Genomic DNA, 17167 nt, shown 5'->3' on the forward strand with positions numbered 1-17167 from the left:
AATCGAAATATTTAAGACAGGGCTGTACATTTTTAAATTCATCACGAATTTTATTTAGAAAAAAACAACTGCCTTATATAAGGTTTTATTAAATTATAAACGGTTGTATCCTAAAAACTTGAGGTGGTAGATTGATTTGGAAGCCGGTTTTGAACTTAAGTCATCAAAAACCTTAGAAAAGTATAATTTTATTGCCACCTAAATAACATTACATTATGTTTAAACAGAAATAAGGTTCTGTCAAGTTTAAAAACTAAAATGAGTATTATTTGCTGCTAATGCAACCAATATAAAACATGCCTTGGGATATCAAAGGCATAGATTTGTGTATTACTCTACTTAAATACGCATGCTCAAGAACTTTTCATAAGTCTTCTATAATATAGGTTTTCAACTTTTACTTGTGATTATGAATGGCCATGTAGTAGGAGCTACATCTGTCATATTACCTGTCATTAATTTAGCTTAAGCAATATTTGCACAAATGAGCTATCGCTTGATAATATAAAATTGCGAATGGGCCAGAAATCACAATAGTTTTCGGATTTAAAAACAATTTTTGAACACACTTACGGAGACACTTTTGTGTTCTTTTTTATGTGAATTTTTTTCTTTAAAAATAGAAAAATACTGAACCCGTCGTTAATGAGATAAACTTTGAGATGTTGAGTGGTACACATTGTACTAATAAAGCAAAATGTCTGCTTAATGACGTTTACTTGTTAATCCTCTAAACAAATTGGTTGAAAGAATAAATAAGCAACAATGTATATGAGTGTGGATTACAAATTTAAATTTGAATAAAATTTAGTTCATCGAATTTTAAAACTGTTTGTAAGATAATTAATTGTGTTTTCTAAGTAGACATTACCTGTAAAAAGTTGCCAAACATCAAGATTTTGAAACTTGTATGAATCCAGCTACTAACCAAGAGATTCTAGGTAAGCGTCTTTTATACTTCTCATTGACTTAAGTCTTACTGTCATTAATAAAGGATCAAAAGTAATAGCTATAACTTTCTTATATTTTAAAAGAATTCTCAATAATTAGAACCAATAAAGACGACTTAAAAACTCTTGCTGTTACGAATAACTTTCAGTTGTTGAAACAAAGCAGAAAAACATTTAGATTTCAAGGTCTAAAATTATTGTAAATTAATGTTTTCAATGGATAATTTATTTACATCACTGGATTTTAATTTAAAAAAAAAACATACAAATTTGAAATCAATTTTTAAGCTCCTTCAAATTCAACTATATGTTGAATAACCAGTTCACTCAGATATCCACAAATCTCCGAAATTCTTTTATACCTTTTATTTTTCTTTCTTGACGTCCAAGCTGTTTTGGATCAACTGTTCTTTATCACTTAAAACAATAAAAAAAAAGGTTACTAGATACCCTATCCATCCTGAGATTGAACGCAGTCAATAGGTTTTATCGAATATAATATCCCAATTCATATTTAAAATTGTAAAAATTCGTATAACAAACCCAACATGTCAAGTGTGAATTTTATTTATTGGAATATTTAGTTACACCTGGCTATGCTGTGCAAAATTAATTTCAAAAGCTGAATTGACGACGGCAACACTCGCGCGATGTCATATCTTTGTTGACGTTTTGCAATTAAAGTAAGTGAATTGGTGAATCAGAAAACAGAAAAATCTTGTACTCGTGAACGAAAATTAATTGTCGTGGCAGTTTCCATAAACAAAAGCGAAAAATAATTGTGCAAACGAAAACAAACAAAAAGACCGAATACAAAATAGTGTTCGATAACGAGTTTTAAGTTCACAATTAATCAAAAGTCTGCATTTGCCGTGAAGCGGGTGTAACCGGAAAATTCTTTTAACGCAAAGAGAGGCTAATGGATTTTCTTGGTTGTCCAGAAATCCAGTGGTCCTTGTGTTGTTACTGTTGTCAACTCAATAAAAATATTCCGCAGCAAACTTAACAACTTCACCTAACATCGCCAACCGCCACAGACCACACCACTCAGCCATTGGCGCGCTGACGAGTGACGACTCGCAAGCAGTAACGAGATCCAACAAAAAGACCACTTTCACTCGTTCAGGGACAACAAGAAGCTCGGCAAATTAAGTCAAGACAAAATCTAGGCAACTCAGTAATATAAACATGTCTCCGTCTCCGAAGTGGAGCTCGCTTCTTGCAATGCATTCGTGAGGTTTTTCGTTTTCAGTTGAGTTCGGGAGTCAACAGAGCGCGGTTGTTTGCTGGAAATAAGTTCAATAACAAAATATCGGGGTGTAGTTTGGAAAATATCATAAGACTAAAGACTATAGCAAAGATATAAAAAAAGCTTAATTATGGCAACATACGAAGAATTGCACGAGTGTTTGAGTAAAGTTGGACAAGAGCATCTTCTAAAATTTTGGACGGAGTTGTCGCACAACGAGCAGCAGCAATTAGCTGCTGACATCAAAGAGTTGCAACTGAATGAATTGAAGCACTACTTCGACCGTTGCACAGCTTCGTTGAGCGAAGATGGTATTAAGTTGGACGACCGTCTGCAGCCAATTCCAGATTGCAAGTTCGTGAGCATCTCTCGCTCTTCTGATGATATCCTGAACGAGTACCGGAATGAAGGATATAGGCAGATAAGTAAGGGACACGTTGGCGTTATTCTTATGGCCGGTGGACAAGGTGAGTTGTAACTTTTTGTACCTTACTGACTCCTACGTGAGTGCGTTAGAAGAATATGTATGTAAAAATAAAAGAAAAACAACAAATCCATTGCCAGTCGATGAACCTCTGAACTGGATTGCTTGACTGATTTTCCATTTATTTGTATGTGGTGACGGCCTGTCAGCAGAATTAACCCAACCCTCGCTGTCTTCCCACTGATCTTCGTTGTATGTTTAGGTTTTAAACCACTCATGCAAAAGAAGCATGAAAAGCTATATAAACAACTCTGCTATCATCGTCATCGCCATCGCATCGTTTTAATTCATTCGCATGCAGATCACATAATTGCTGCATTCAAATTCAATTTTGTTTCTTTTCTAAATTCCATTCCTCAAACCACATACCTTTATTGCGTATGAAAATTGATTTTTAGTAAAATGCCTAGATTAACGATATACATAGCTTTGAATATAGCAACGGTAAATTTTACTTTTACATTTAACTGCTACCTTAAAAAGGTGCAAACTTATTTATCTTTTATTTTATTTTTGTTTGATTTAAAGAAAGATAAAAAATTATCTTCGTGCTGTCTTATAAAATTTAAAATATGAGATTGTTTTTTTTTTTTAATTGTTTTTATGTAGGTATGTAGTCATATATTTCAAAAACTTGCGGTTTTTGTTCACCTATTTCTACAATTCGGTTCGGTGCCTTTTAAATTCTCTTGCAACACTTAATAAAACGAACGTGAGGCAACGTTTCAATTTGTTGAAATTAATCAGTGCCGCTAATTTACTAAATCTTAAAAACTGTTTGAATATATTTTACAATATCACAACATATCTATAAAACTTTTCAAACCTTCATCTATTTAGTTAGTATAGCTTTAAAAAAAAAAGGTAGGAGCATTTTTTTTTAATATAAAAATTGTAAATAAAAATAAACAACAATAATTTGTAAATGCACACATTATGCGTAGAATATCGTTTTAACAAAGAGACTTATTGCGACCCACACCGGTATATTCCCATTGTTAACATTGAAACCTTTGATGAGTAACCAAGTTGTGGAGAAGAAGTCATGTCTTTTAGTTGAAAATACCCATCCAATAATTTTTGCCTCTGGATTGCAAAAACTGAACCATTGCTAATTCAAATTTTCCTGACTTAAAGATTCATAAATCAGTATCTTTTTGTTGGTTTGAGTTAAACAGTTACCAAAATTTTCATCAATTTGGATTCCCACTTTTGTATGTTTTTTTTTTTTTGGCTTAGGGACATAAATCATGACAGTTTAAGCAGTGATCTTCTTTTTGCTAACTTTCTTACCAGTCTATATTATTTGCATCATTGTAATGTAAATAAATATTTAATATTTTTGTTCATCAAAGATGCTAAGAAAAGGGGCAATTTTGTCCTCCATTCATAGGTTTACCAACTTACTTTAAATATTATTCTCGAAAATTATATTTCTGACATTTCTGCTGCTTCCCTTTAGACTAAACACGTATTGTTTTCAATAAAATTTTATTTATACATCATTCAACACAAAGTGATTCACCAATTGATTAAAGAATTTAAGCTATGGCCTTGAGAAGATCTACGGTGATGTTCGTTACAGGATGTGCTATCATTCCTTTAAGTTCATTATATTGTAAAATATCAACAACTTCAAACCGATAACTCATACCATTATTTGAAATAATGCCATTACATTTCTGTAATGTTACATACTTTCTCGAACCCGCCCTCGAATCTTTCTTTAAAAATACCAAATTGTTCATTGAAAGGCCATTGAATTTGTGTTATCACTAAATATTAAATTAAAATTGTGTAAACTGGTTAAGTAGTTAGCATGGTAAGGTCTTGTAAAACAAGCCTCCTTCACTGCAGGGCACATAGTTAATGTTTCTACATAAATCTATTTGACCTTGAGGTATATGTTATTGATTTTGCAATTGCATTGTGTTTAATTCATAAAATGCTAACTTAAGATAAACAACAATTGAATTTAATGTAAACCAACAACGGACCTACCATAAAAAACGCATAGATTTTGTGTGTTATTTATTTAAAAATATAACATCATTGTGCAAATAGCATCACCAATTTATTGTTTTCATTGTTGGTTGGTATAAAGGTTGAATAAAACTAAATTGATTTGAATAGAAAAACAAAAAAAAACCTTTTGGTACCGGTAAAACAGGCAAACTATTCAAATTTGTTGTTTTCTTTTAATCTGTTATTAATGTGTTGCAACATAAAAATAGAATTCGTGTTTTATTTAATATACAAAAACAAAAAAAGAAGCTTTATCAAGCCTGGATTAATGCTATAAAAAAAATTAGGAAGTTTAACTAGTTTGAACATTGAAATAAGTTTAAGATTGTTTGTGTTGGCTTAGCAACACGATAAAATCCAAATTTCCTCGAAATATTTGTAAACTGGTGAAACCAAAGAAACCTACATATCTTTTTCAAGGGCTAAAATTAATAATTTTGTATTTAAATTAACTTATCAATTGATCAATGCACCATATTGCCTGCAAACAGTTCTTCGCATGGGTCAACATACAAACAAAAAGAATCTTAAGAAATATTAAACTGTTTTTCAGTTCAATTTTAAGACATTTAAAATAATTCAAAATTTCTAGATCTTGCACGTAGATTAGAGCCACATTATCAGATGTGAATCATTTAACCGGAAATCAACAACCTTATTTTGTATTTTAAAGTAGACCTATTAACACTTGAAGGTGTGAGATATTTGTTTGAATTTTATGTATTTGTAAAAACAAAACACACATATGTACATATACAAGGCAAAGTTAATTGTATTGTTGAATATAAAGCTTTTGAGTATGGCACAAAATTTATTATCAAGAGGTTTTGTATAACGATAAGAGGTATTGTGGCATTTGTAATATAAAAAAGAAATAGATGTGGCGATTCTTTTCAGTACTGTTTAATAAATGTAATTAATAATTCTAAAACATATGTGTTTATAAAATATAATGAAAAAAACTAAAAAGTCAACCTAAGATATGATGCAGTTAGTGTAGACCATGTTAGTTATCATAGGGTGCAAAATGCATTTATTTATTAGAAAAATGTCTACAAGATTTTAGGAAAGGAAGCCTTAAATATAAATATTTCTATTATATTTAAATGTCCGTCTTTTTTAAATCCTAGAAGATTTAAGGATTCAAGAAGCTATGAAACAAACGTTTATTTTAAGTGAATTTATGAGAATTTGGTGAAAAACTCTAACTCTAACTTCTCGAAAAAGTTAATCCTTTTCCACGGACATGCACAAACCTTTGATATGAAAAATGTATTATCTACAAAAAAAATCATCTCATAAGCAACAAATTTATTAAGAGTTGAATTTTGTATAGTAACGAAATAGAACTCTGATTAATAAACGTTCCTATGTCTGTATGCTCGGAATAACTTTTCCGTTTTCCATACCTCAAGTTCCATTAGAGATATGGGCTTTTTTATGTATATTGTACGCGCACTCAAGGGGATATGAAAACCTTTATAATGATTATACACAGTGCGAGTAATTAGGAAGGGAGGATAGGATTTGAAAGGAGATACCGATGCACATTGGTTTTGAATGCCTGCACTTTGTAATGAGTGGGAAATATTGAGTCTGGTAAAGCATTCCACATTCGTGTAGTGCGACTAAAAAAAGAATCTCTGTATTTTAAAGTACGACGTTAATTGGGTTCAAGGGTAAACTGATGGGCATTCCTGAGAGAATGAGAATTACGGTTGAATTATTGTTTGAACTGAGGAATGCAACTGACTATTTCATTAGAGCATTGCTTATGGAAGTAGCAATAAAATAATGAGAGACATGAAACCTTATAACGATGCTCGAGAGATGCAAAAGTTTCAGTTCGACAACGGTCACCTGTCATTTTTAAAGCTCTTTTTTGAATTCTGTCCAAGAGATTCAGGTGGGTTATAGGAGCACCTGCCCAAAAATTTGACTTGTACTCAAGTTTTGGACGAATATTTGTTTTTTTTTTTATATAGTAGACGGGCGCTCAAGGGGTTATTCATACCTTTAACATGTTTAAAGTTTAAACACAGTGCGAGCGTTAGGAAAATAGGGAAGGATTAAAGAGGAGATACCCATGCACATTGGTCTTAAAGTTTTGAATATCAAAATGATAGGAAAAACAGAGCTGGGTAAAGCATTCCACATTCTCGATGTGCGGTTAAAAAAAGAATCTCTATACTTGACAGTACGTGCGAAATTGAGCTCAAGTTTAAACTGATGTGCATTCCTAGAAAAACGAGTATTACTGCTGAATTACTGGCTAATTCGATAGAACACTGTTTATAAAAATATCGGTAGAACAACGAAAGTCATGAAACATTGCGGCGGTGTTCAAGTGACGTAATTGTTTCGATTTTTATATTCAAGTTTTGGACGAATGAAGGCTTTATAAATTACAGCCAGATCAGATGAGGTGAAAAATTTCTTGCACCGTTGGAGAAATCCTAAGCACCTAGCAGCATTTTTTGCAATATCGAATATGTGATCATTCCATAAGAGGTGATCTGTGATATTCATACCGAGTACTGAAAGTTGATTAGTTTCCTGGGTGCAAGTGCCGCTCATGGATAGCGGCATCGGGGTTACGCTTTAACGACAGGAGACAGCATTGAGTTTTCGAAGCATTAAATTCTACACGGTTTTTGATTCCCCATTGTACAATGCTGTCGAGATCAGAATTTAATGAGCTTATCATACGCTGCCGTTGAAGTTCCACTTCCGAAGGACAAGGATGAGAATCTAAAAACAAATATGAAAAGCTGAAGGTACTGTCATCAGCGAAATAATTTAGTGGGTTAGAAGTTTCAGACAAAAGATCATTTATAAAAATAAGGAAGAGCGTCGGAGACAAAACGGAGCCCTGGGGCACTCCAGCGTTTATTTTGTGAATATCAGATTTGAACCCATCCAACACTACTTGGATTGAACGGTGCGAAAGGTAATTCTAGCCCAACGAAGAAGGGATTCTTCTATACCAAAAGCACGAATTTTCGATAAGAGAGCTTAGTGCCAAACTCTATCAAATGCTTTTGAAATATCAAGTGCAATAATCTTACTTTCTCCAAAACGATGTAAAGATTTGTTCCACTGTTCGGTGAGGTAAACCATGAGATTACCAGTGGACCTTTTGGTACGAAAGCCATACTACCGGTCATTAAGAAGCTTCCGTTCTTCAAGATATTTCTTAAGCTGATAATTAATCAGTGTTTCCATGACCTTGGAAAGAAAGGACGTGAGTGCTATTGGACGATAGTTAGAAGGAGAGGATGATTCGCCTTTTTTAGGGACAGGCTGTACAAATGCTGTTTTCCATCCGTTTGGAAAGAGACCTGTAGAGTAGGAAAGATGGAAAAGCTTACGCAGTGGTTTTACCAGCGTTGAATAACACCTCTTCAGAACAATAGGGGTTTGTGTATGTCAAGGTCTCTCAGTACTCTTGCAACTGCACGAGTACGAAAGAATATTCGTCCCATAGAATCGTTTACGCTCTCAAGAACAGGAGGACACATGACACTCTCCGGTAGCGTCGAATTAACAGCAAAATGTGCTGCAAGCAAATTGGCTTTTTAGATCCAGCTCACATAGGGAGCGTCATTGTGGACAAGCGTTGGAACCGAGGATGACGTGGTGTTTCGTACGTTTTTTACAAATGACCAGACATTTTTACTACCTTTGGGATATTGTAGTATTTTTTGCCTTAATTTCTGGTCATGTAAAAATTTGGTTCGTCGAGTGTGGCCGTTGCAAGTCTTTTTAGTTTGTTTAAACCATGAGTATTCTTTAGGTTTGATTAATTTTACCCTATTCGGGATACAATCTCGCATTCCACAAAGAAATAAATGTGTAACCATACCTGCGCTGGAATCTACGTCACTATCGAGGAAGCATAGTGACCAGTTAAAGTTCCTGAAGAATTCATTGAGACCGTCCCAGTTGGCTTTCTCATATTGCCAAACGGTTCTCATAGGAGTTTTTTCTTTAACTGGGTTTTTTCGACATGAGAATTTTGCAGATATGACACAATGGTCCGATTTGCCTAGAGGCAATAATACACACAAGAAACAAGTCTAGAGTGTTGGCGGATTGACCTGCAACGTCAGGAATCCGAGTTGGCTCGTCAACTAATAGAGCTTAAGATAGATTTTGTTTTACAGATAATAGAACCTATTCAAATGTGGAGAAAGGACATTCAAATGATTCTTTAAGTGGTTTTATTTTTTATATCGTAGTTTAAGAAAAGTAAATATATTACGAATTAATAAAGTTATAAAATTTTATTTTATTTTACACATTACAATATTTTTGCTTAAAAAGTGAAGGCTCTTAAATCTGCTTGAGTAGTTTTAGCTATTTATCCTTTTTTAATATATTCTGCTAGACAAGAAAGTTAAACAAGAAAGTTATGATCTTTTGTAGAATAGCTTAAAGTTAAACAAGAAAGTTATGACCTTTTGTAAAAAGCTTCAGTTTAATTCATATGTTTTTTTTTTGCTAAAGGTTAAACAACTTAGATAGAAGAGGATTCGTCTTATGTGTCAAGAAAATATTTTGGTAAAATATATTAAATTGTTTTATGTTCGATATTAAAAGTAAAATAGCTTATGTCAACTTAAGATACTTTTCCACAATACATATGTACATAGTTAAGAAAATATAAAAATATGTTTTAGTTTTTGGTTGTTTACTTTTAAAGGTACTTTTATTAACAAAATTGACTTATTACCAAAAATATCACTTGCTAATTATTAAGGGTAAAAATGAGAAATTTTCAGTTGAATCCCATTATCTTTTTTTTTAAGTAGCTTTGAATGGAAAGTAATTAGCAGGTTCAGACAACTCAAGGGACTTCATGCAGTCAACTTAATTTTTTGAAGATAAATTAAGAAAAAGGTATTGGCTGCTTTCAGTCTCAATTTTTTTTTGTCAGCTATCTCAATTTAGGTAGGTATTCAACTCGTTCAATAAGGTTAATCCAAATCCACATATCCAAGATAGCCTATCCGTATAAATGCTTAAAATCAGGTTTAAAGTTTAAATATCGCTGTGAGTTAATAATAAAGTGCGGCACTGTAAATTAAGACTGAAAAATGACTCCAATCTTATAAACATCTATAGTATCTTGGTTAAAGATTTTTATTGGGGGGATCTTTAGTATTTTTCTCTATTTGCAGCCTAATGTTTTAGGTGTACACACACGAAGAATGAAATGAAAACTTTATTTGAGATTCTCATCAGCTTGGTAATATCTCAATTGTCTTACAAACATTTTAATTAAAAAATATGTTCTCAAAACCATGTTTGTTAACAAATCAGTGACATTATGTGCAAAACGTTTTGATAACAAATTAATTTATCATTATCTCATCACATTCGAAAAGTAATTTCTACTAGCATATGCCTTTGAAATTGAAAGTCAATTTACTATCTTGTATTCTACAATTGATTAAACATTTTAAAAAACAACAATCATAGCGCAATTAAAAAGAACAATAAATCTTTTGATTATGTTGGCTAAGACCATTTTAAACCAATAATCCTAGCATAATTCAATTAAAGCATGTATTTTCCAAACAAAAAGTATTGGACCATTCATAAAGTTCACTAAGCTTTCACCTTTTTAATATTTTAAAATCTAGTAAACGAAATTACTCTAACTTGTCTTAACAACTCTTCTAAAATGCAAATATACATTACGCTTTACAATTCCAGCCATTTGTTATTATGATTGTGCTGGCTACAACTTATTAAAAAGCATACAATCCGAATAATTGACCTGATAAATCATGTTACAAGAGTTTTATATCACTTTCATGCATATGTCTTTAAATGGTTTAATCTTAATCACTTTTTCTGTCTATAACATTTTTCAAAACTTCTTTTGTTTATTTATTCCATAGGAACACGCTTAGGTTTTGCTCATCCCAAAGGCATGTACGATGTTGAACTTCAGTCTCGTAAAACACTTTTCCGTATTCAAGCTGAACGTATAATGAAATTGGAACAATTGGCATTCGATTACACTGGACAACGTGGAAGAATTACATGGTACATTATGACATCAGAACACACAATCAGCGCTACTCTCGATTACTTCGTGGCCAACAACTATTTCGGATTAAAGAGGGAAAATGTTATTCTCTTCGAGCAAGGATCCCTGCCATGTTTCGAATATGATGGTAAAATAATATTGGACCAAAAGCACCGGGTTGCCCGTGCTCCCGACGGCAACGGAGGAATTTACCGAGCCATGAAGAATCGGGGTATTCTAAAAGACATGACTACCAGAGGTATCCAGTACCTGCATGCTCACAGTGTGGACAATATTCTGATCAAGGTCGCCGATCCGGTGTTCATTGGTTTTTGTGTAAAAGAGAATGCTGACTGCGCTGCAAAGGTGGTCGAAAAGTCCAATCCAAATGAACCTGTTGGAGTAGTTTGCATGGTCGATGGCAAGTACCAGGTCGTTGAATATAGTGAGATAACTGCAAAAACAGCAGAAATGCGTAATTCCGATGGGCGACTTACATTTAGTGCGGGAAATATTTGCAATCACTTCTTTACGTCTAGTTTCCTGCACAAAGTGGGTCACAATTTTGAATCAGAACTTAAGCTTCACGTCGCGAAGAAAAAGATTCCATTTGTTGATAACTCCGGCAAACGCATTACACCCGAAAAGCCAAATGGCATCAAAATCGAAAAATTCATCTTCGATGTCTTTGAATTCGCTCAAAAATTCGTCGCCATGGAAGTTCCACGAGATGAAGAGTTCAGTGCACTCAAAAATGCCGATAGTGCTGGTAAAGATTGTCCCTCGACCGCCCGGAACGATCTCTATCGGCTGCACAAAAAGTACATCGAAGCAGCTGGTGGAATAGTTCATGGCAATGAGTGCGAGATCTCACCATTCCTTAGTTATGCAGGCGAAAATTTGGAACAATTGGTCAAAGGCAAGTCCTTCACAGCTCCTGTCTACTTGCGCAGCAATATGGATTCAATGAATGGCCATTTGTAATCACACAACATAAATAAAACTGTAAACTATAAATACTTAACATTCAAATTTAGCCTTCTCAGATAACTTAAATTTTAGAAATCTACATAATATATGTAATGTATAATCCGTGTATCTAGAACTTACTATTAGTTAAGTAAGATCCTAGGGCAATGGTGCCAGAAAGAATTCCCGGATTTGCCAATTTAGTATTCGTATTCTTAAAATTGTTAAATGTTAGCCGATAAGATGTAGTTTTTTTCTCGTTATTGTATTTGTTATTATTTTTTGTTTAAAAAAACAATATAACCGTAGTTCGTAAATACTTTTTTTATTATTATGAACGAAGGTTATGTTGTTTTATTTTGTTTGTTGAGACATATATTGTCTTCTAAGTGCAATCGATTTAAAAAAAAAGATTTTATGTCAATGTTTTTGTTTTATTATGAAGATTAAAAATTTTGTTAAAAATCATTTCTAACCCGAAATACAATTTTTGTTGAATATGCTTAAGAAAGAAAAGCATTATGCAGTTAAGTGCAGTGCTTTTTGACATTAAGAAGACTGTCGCATCCTGGGAGTTGAATTATCCTCTTAGATTAATAAATTGGTAAAACGTTATGGGTTTAAATGGTCATTATATAGTTTAATAAGCATATTATAAATATCGAATAAATCATATCTTACAAAAATCAATTCAATCTTTAAATATAATTTTCAAACACAAATTCCATTCTTCGTTTAAAGTTAAGTAAGTATATGCTTTTTTCCTGCAAGGAACGACTAAGTTCTTAACCATCCTAGCACAATTCACATCAATAAAATTTGAGCTATGAATCACAATTATTAAAATAATCCTCTGGCTATTTCATAATAATTTTATTGATTTGGATTTGGACGTTTAAATTGATCTTAGTTTGAGCTGAAAGACATTAGCCAATAAAGATATGTGCCTAATTAAGATCATACTGCTATTTTAAATTATAATTAATACAAAAACAAAATTTTTTTGAACATAATTTTACCTGAACGAAACTGTTAGAATTACAATTTCAAACTAATTTATTCCTAGTGTTGTATTTCTCACACCAAAAATTAGTTAGTCTAGAGAATAACCCAGCGTGCAATTACTTATAACAAAATTAAGATTTGTAGGGAATAACCATGAAGGAAGGCAAGCTTCATCAAAGCTGTGAAGGATATGATATAGTATGACCAGCAGTCAGTTATTATGGAGCTGTTGAGCTTATGATCACTTCCTATAAAATGACTGCAACTGGGTGTAAGGAAATCGTTCTAAATGTAATTACATTTTTGGACCCAAAAACTTGGTTTACCAACATGATACTTCGACTATTCACTCGGCGTTTATTTTAAAAACTTGGATATTGTCAGTCCCTCAATGGCTGCGGTACTTACCTCATCTCAAGGGCGGATCCAGACTTTTCATCAGGGGGGGGTCACACACTTGGATGAGTTTTTACTCACCGCTTAAAAATGTTATTTAATTTTTTGTGATGGATGCTAACAAAATGTTATAATTCCTTAGTTATCAAATTATTTAAAACACTGTTGTTCAGCAAGTTATGATCTAACTATTTAATTTGGGTGACCTTATGAAAGCATTCCAAGATTCGAACAGTTGTCTAAATATGCCATATTTAAGAGCTAAAATACAATAGCTTACAGAGTTTTTGGTGCATTTCGCGGAATGTAGGAAATTGTTTTGAAACGTTGCCTTTTTCCAAAAACAAAACACACTTTTCTTGTTTTCATTTCTATTAATGCGAAAAACGCTGAAAAAATTTAAAAATCCAGAAAATGAGAGAGGATCTGATATGTTAAAATGTCGGACTCTTTTTGACGTGGTTTTTTGAACTCAATTTCCCGTAGACTCCTATTACTATCGTTATCAATCTGCTTACTCGTATTTGGATCTTATAAAAGCGTCAACAAAACTTAAAAATTGTAGAGACAAAAAGGTTTTGTTCTTGAATTTAAGGAAATAGTTGCATTTAAGCACATAATTTCTCTAAAAAAAATTAAATTAAAACAAAGTAAGGTAAGTAAATAAATAAGTTGGGAAGAAGAATTTAGTAGTACTCACAAATTACACGTTTCAAAGCTTTTATATCAATAGATATAAAACGTTTATTATGTTTTTCACTTAGCCATTAGTTTAACAAAAGTGTTACTTGTTTTTTGGGACATTTGTATTATTGAAATTCGTGTTTGAATCTCGGTTCTAGAGCATCCAAAGCAAATTGACTTCAAAAGTAGATTTATTTAATTTTTTAAGATCTTTTGTATTCAACAGAAAACCAATTTTGAAAGAAATAAAATGCACGACTGGGTCGCAAGAACTTGATAATATCTTCCAAAAAGTCTGTTTAAAAATATTGCCTACATTTTAAGATTTAAAAATGTACCTCCAAAATAAGTTCTTCTCAAAAATTTAAATGCCATTTTATTTGTCAAAAAATCTAGATTAACTTATTTTTTTCGAAGATCATTTTCAATTTTGCCTTAAAAATATTTTTGGTATAAGCACTTAATAAAGAGCTTATAAATATATGAACATTTAAATTTCGTAAAAAAATGTTGTCCCTTTTCTGAGATATCGAGTTTTGTAAACAAAATTAGTATTTTATTAAAAATTAAAAAAAATACATTTTTGATCATAAAAAATTATCATCAATTTGATCATTGACAAGAGCTTGCACAGAGAAAGAAGAATTTTGAAATCGTTCCATTAGTTCTTGAGAAAACTTAAAAACAAAATAAAGACTTTTTTTGAGGGGTACCCTTCTGGAGCAATACGAACAAATGTTTTTCTTGTAGAAAGAAGCCAAATTAAGAACACAAAATTTTGAGAAAGTTTTAGAAAAATCACATGTTTGAACCAACAAATTTGTGTGGGGACTGCTGTTATTTTTTTATTAATAAAATAATAAAAACTCCTTACATTAATAAACTGAAAATATTAATTTCAATCAACACAATTGTTTGGACTTTAGGGGCCAGGAAAGACAGACAGACGGAAGGAAGGAATCGAGGTACCCACTTTGTTCGACTTCTTCGTAATGTCATATTTGATTAAAAACTCTAGTTTGAAATTGTTTACTAATGCAAAACTTGCTACATAGTTCCTATATGTCGCAGTAAAAATCACTTCAATAATCACTATTTCTGTGTGTCAAAAAAATGTAATAATAAAATTAAAGGCTAGTTTAAGGAATTCAGAGGCAACTTGATATAAAATTGATGATCTCTTATTCAAGGTTTGTTCTTAAGAACCTGAATATTTGATCTTTTTCTTAGAAACAATTTTTATGAAAATAATTTATAGCATGACTCAAGTTTTTTCGCTTTCTAAATTGAGCGAAAATCAAAATTTGAGTTTTGGGACAGCAAACCACTTTTGGGTGAATGTCGTTAAATTACTAATAAATCTTTAAATGAAATCTTTACTTTTACAACTTGTATAAGCTTTTTGGCTCTTATGACCCCCCCCTGGATCGTCAATTGGTCAAAAGTTGATGAATTTGTGCTGTGTTTTTGAAATAGGGCTGAATATCCGATTCATATTATGTTTTTGGTCCAATTTTCAGTCAAAAGTAGTACTTTTACCAACAAAGTTTAAGGAAGTAAAATACAAATGTTGTTGTCATATACAAAAAATAAATAATTCAAAATATAATGGGGGTCATATCCATTAACGCAATACGATTAGTTTTGAATTGAAGAGAATTCCTATGAAAAAGCAAAAAAATTATTTCCCAGGGGGGGGTCATGACCCCTACGACCCCCCCCCCGTGGATCCGCCATTGCCTCATCTACACATCATTGAAAATATTTAGGGATAGTTAGTAAGCACACTTTATAAGGGTGGCAGTTAGTTTAAAGAAAAAGAATCCTTAATTTCTGCAATTAAGTTGTGAATTTAAATAACAATTTTTTTTTATTCACTTGACTAGAATGTTTGCTGGTACAAAGCGTTAAGGGTTGACGAAAGAAAAACTTGTGATATGTTTGGGATAATTCTTTTGGAATTTGTTTTATATCCTAGGGGAATTATGGATATCAACATGATGGCACAATATTCATCAATTTTTTTAGAAAATAAGAATATATTTAAAAAAATGTTTGTGATTGTCAACATTCTGTAAATAACGTAAGTACTTATTTACTTACTTAAGGTGGTGCTACAGTCCGGGGTGGACCTGGGCCTCAACCAACATGCGTCTCCAGCCAGCTCGGTCCCTAGCTAGCTGTCTCCAGTTTCGCACGCCAAGTTGGTTGAGGTCCTCTCCCACCTGGGTGCGCCACCTGAGTCGCGTTCTTCCTCTACTACGCCGTCCCTCGGGATTGGATTCGAAGACCTTCCGGGCTGGAGCGTTGATGTCCATCCGCTCTACATGACCTAGCCATCTAAGCCATTGGACTTTAATTCTGCTAGCTAGGTCAGTGTCGCTGTACAGCCCGTACAGTTTGTCGTTATATCTTCTCCTTCATTCTCCATCTATGCGTACGGGACCAAAAATCACCCGAAGAATTTTTCTCTCGAAGCATCCTAAGACGCTCTCATCTTTCTTTGACAGGGTCCAGCCTCAGGGCCATAAATGAGAACCGGGATGATGAGCGTCTTATAGATGGTGATTTTACATGCTCGAGAGAAGACTTTACTTCTCAATTGCCTTCTAAGTCCAAAAAAGCAGCGATTTGCAAGAGTTATTCTTCGTTTGATTTTAGCGCTGGTGTCGTTGTCTGTATTAATAGTGGTTCCTTAACTACCTCAAAGTTATAGCTGTCCATGGTGACGTTTTGTCCAAGACGTCGTCGTTCAATGTCCTTTTTTGATGACAGCATATACTAAACCCATCTATGTTGAAGAAGTCGCATGACAGTGCATCGCCTTGTCTAAAACCTTTTTTGACATCAAATGAATCGGTAAGATCTTTTCCGACCTTTATAGAACAGCGTGCAATCTCCATAGTCATTCTGCACAAACGGATAAGTTTGACAGGGATGCCAAAACTAGTCATTGCTCCGTAGAGCTCTTCCCTATAGATGTTGTCATACGCGGCTTTAAAATCGATAAAGAGATGGTGGGTATCGATTTGAAGCTCCTGGGTTTTTTCCAAGATCTGCCGTAGTGTGAATATTTGGTCGATAGTGGACTTTTCTGGTCTGAAGCCACACTGATAAGGACCAATCAGGTTGTTGACGAATGGCACGTTCACATAATACGGCAGAAAGGATCTTATAAGCAATGTTAAGGAGACTGATACCTCTGTAGTTGGCGCAGCTTAGAGGGTCTCCTTACTTATGTATCGGGCACACTATGCTGAGATTCCACTCATCGGGCATGCTTTCGTCCGACCATATTTTGCAGATGAGTTGGTGCATGCTCCGTACCAAGTCATCGCCTGCTGCTTTGAATAGTTCGGCAGCGA

At 33.2% G+C, this 17167-nt stretch overlaps 1 protein-coding gene across 1 annotated transcript; it reads left to right on the forward strand.

Annotated features, from left to right (window-relative positions):
* The first annotated feature begins 1636 nt into the window (after positions 1 to 1636).
* LOC129938425 (UDP-N-acetylhexosamine pyrophosphorylase) lies at positions 1637 to 12407 on the forward strand. Its single transcript, XM_056045979.1, has 2 exons — positions 1637 to 2666; positions 10618 to 12407. The coding sequence occupies exons 1-2, from the start codon at positions 2330 to 2332 to the stop codon at positions 11730 to 11732; spliced, it is 1452 nt and encodes a 483-aa protein (XP_055901954.1). The 5' UTR covers positions 1637 to 2329; the 3' UTR covers positions 11733 to 12407.
* Positions 12408 to 17167: the final 4760 nt, after the last annotated feature.

This window comes from Eupeodes corollae, chromosome 1 (genome assembly GCF_945859685.1).
Source record: "Eupeodes corollae chromosome 1, idEupCoro1.1, whole genome shotgun sequence".
Taxonomy (NCBI): domain Eukaryota; kingdom Metazoa; phylum Arthropoda; class Insecta; order Diptera; family Syrphidae; genus Eupeodes; species Eupeodes corollae.

Excerpts from the sequence above, each read along its gene's own strand:
- LOC129938425 (XM_056045979.1), top strand. The coding sequence starts at position 2,330 with ATGGCAACATACGAAGAATTGCACGAGTGTTTGAGTAAAGTTGGACAA. Across the intron at positions 2,667-10,617 it reads TCTTATGGCCGGTGGACAAG|GAACACGCTTAGGTTTTGCT; the intron begins GTGAGTTGTAAC and ends TTTATTCCATAG.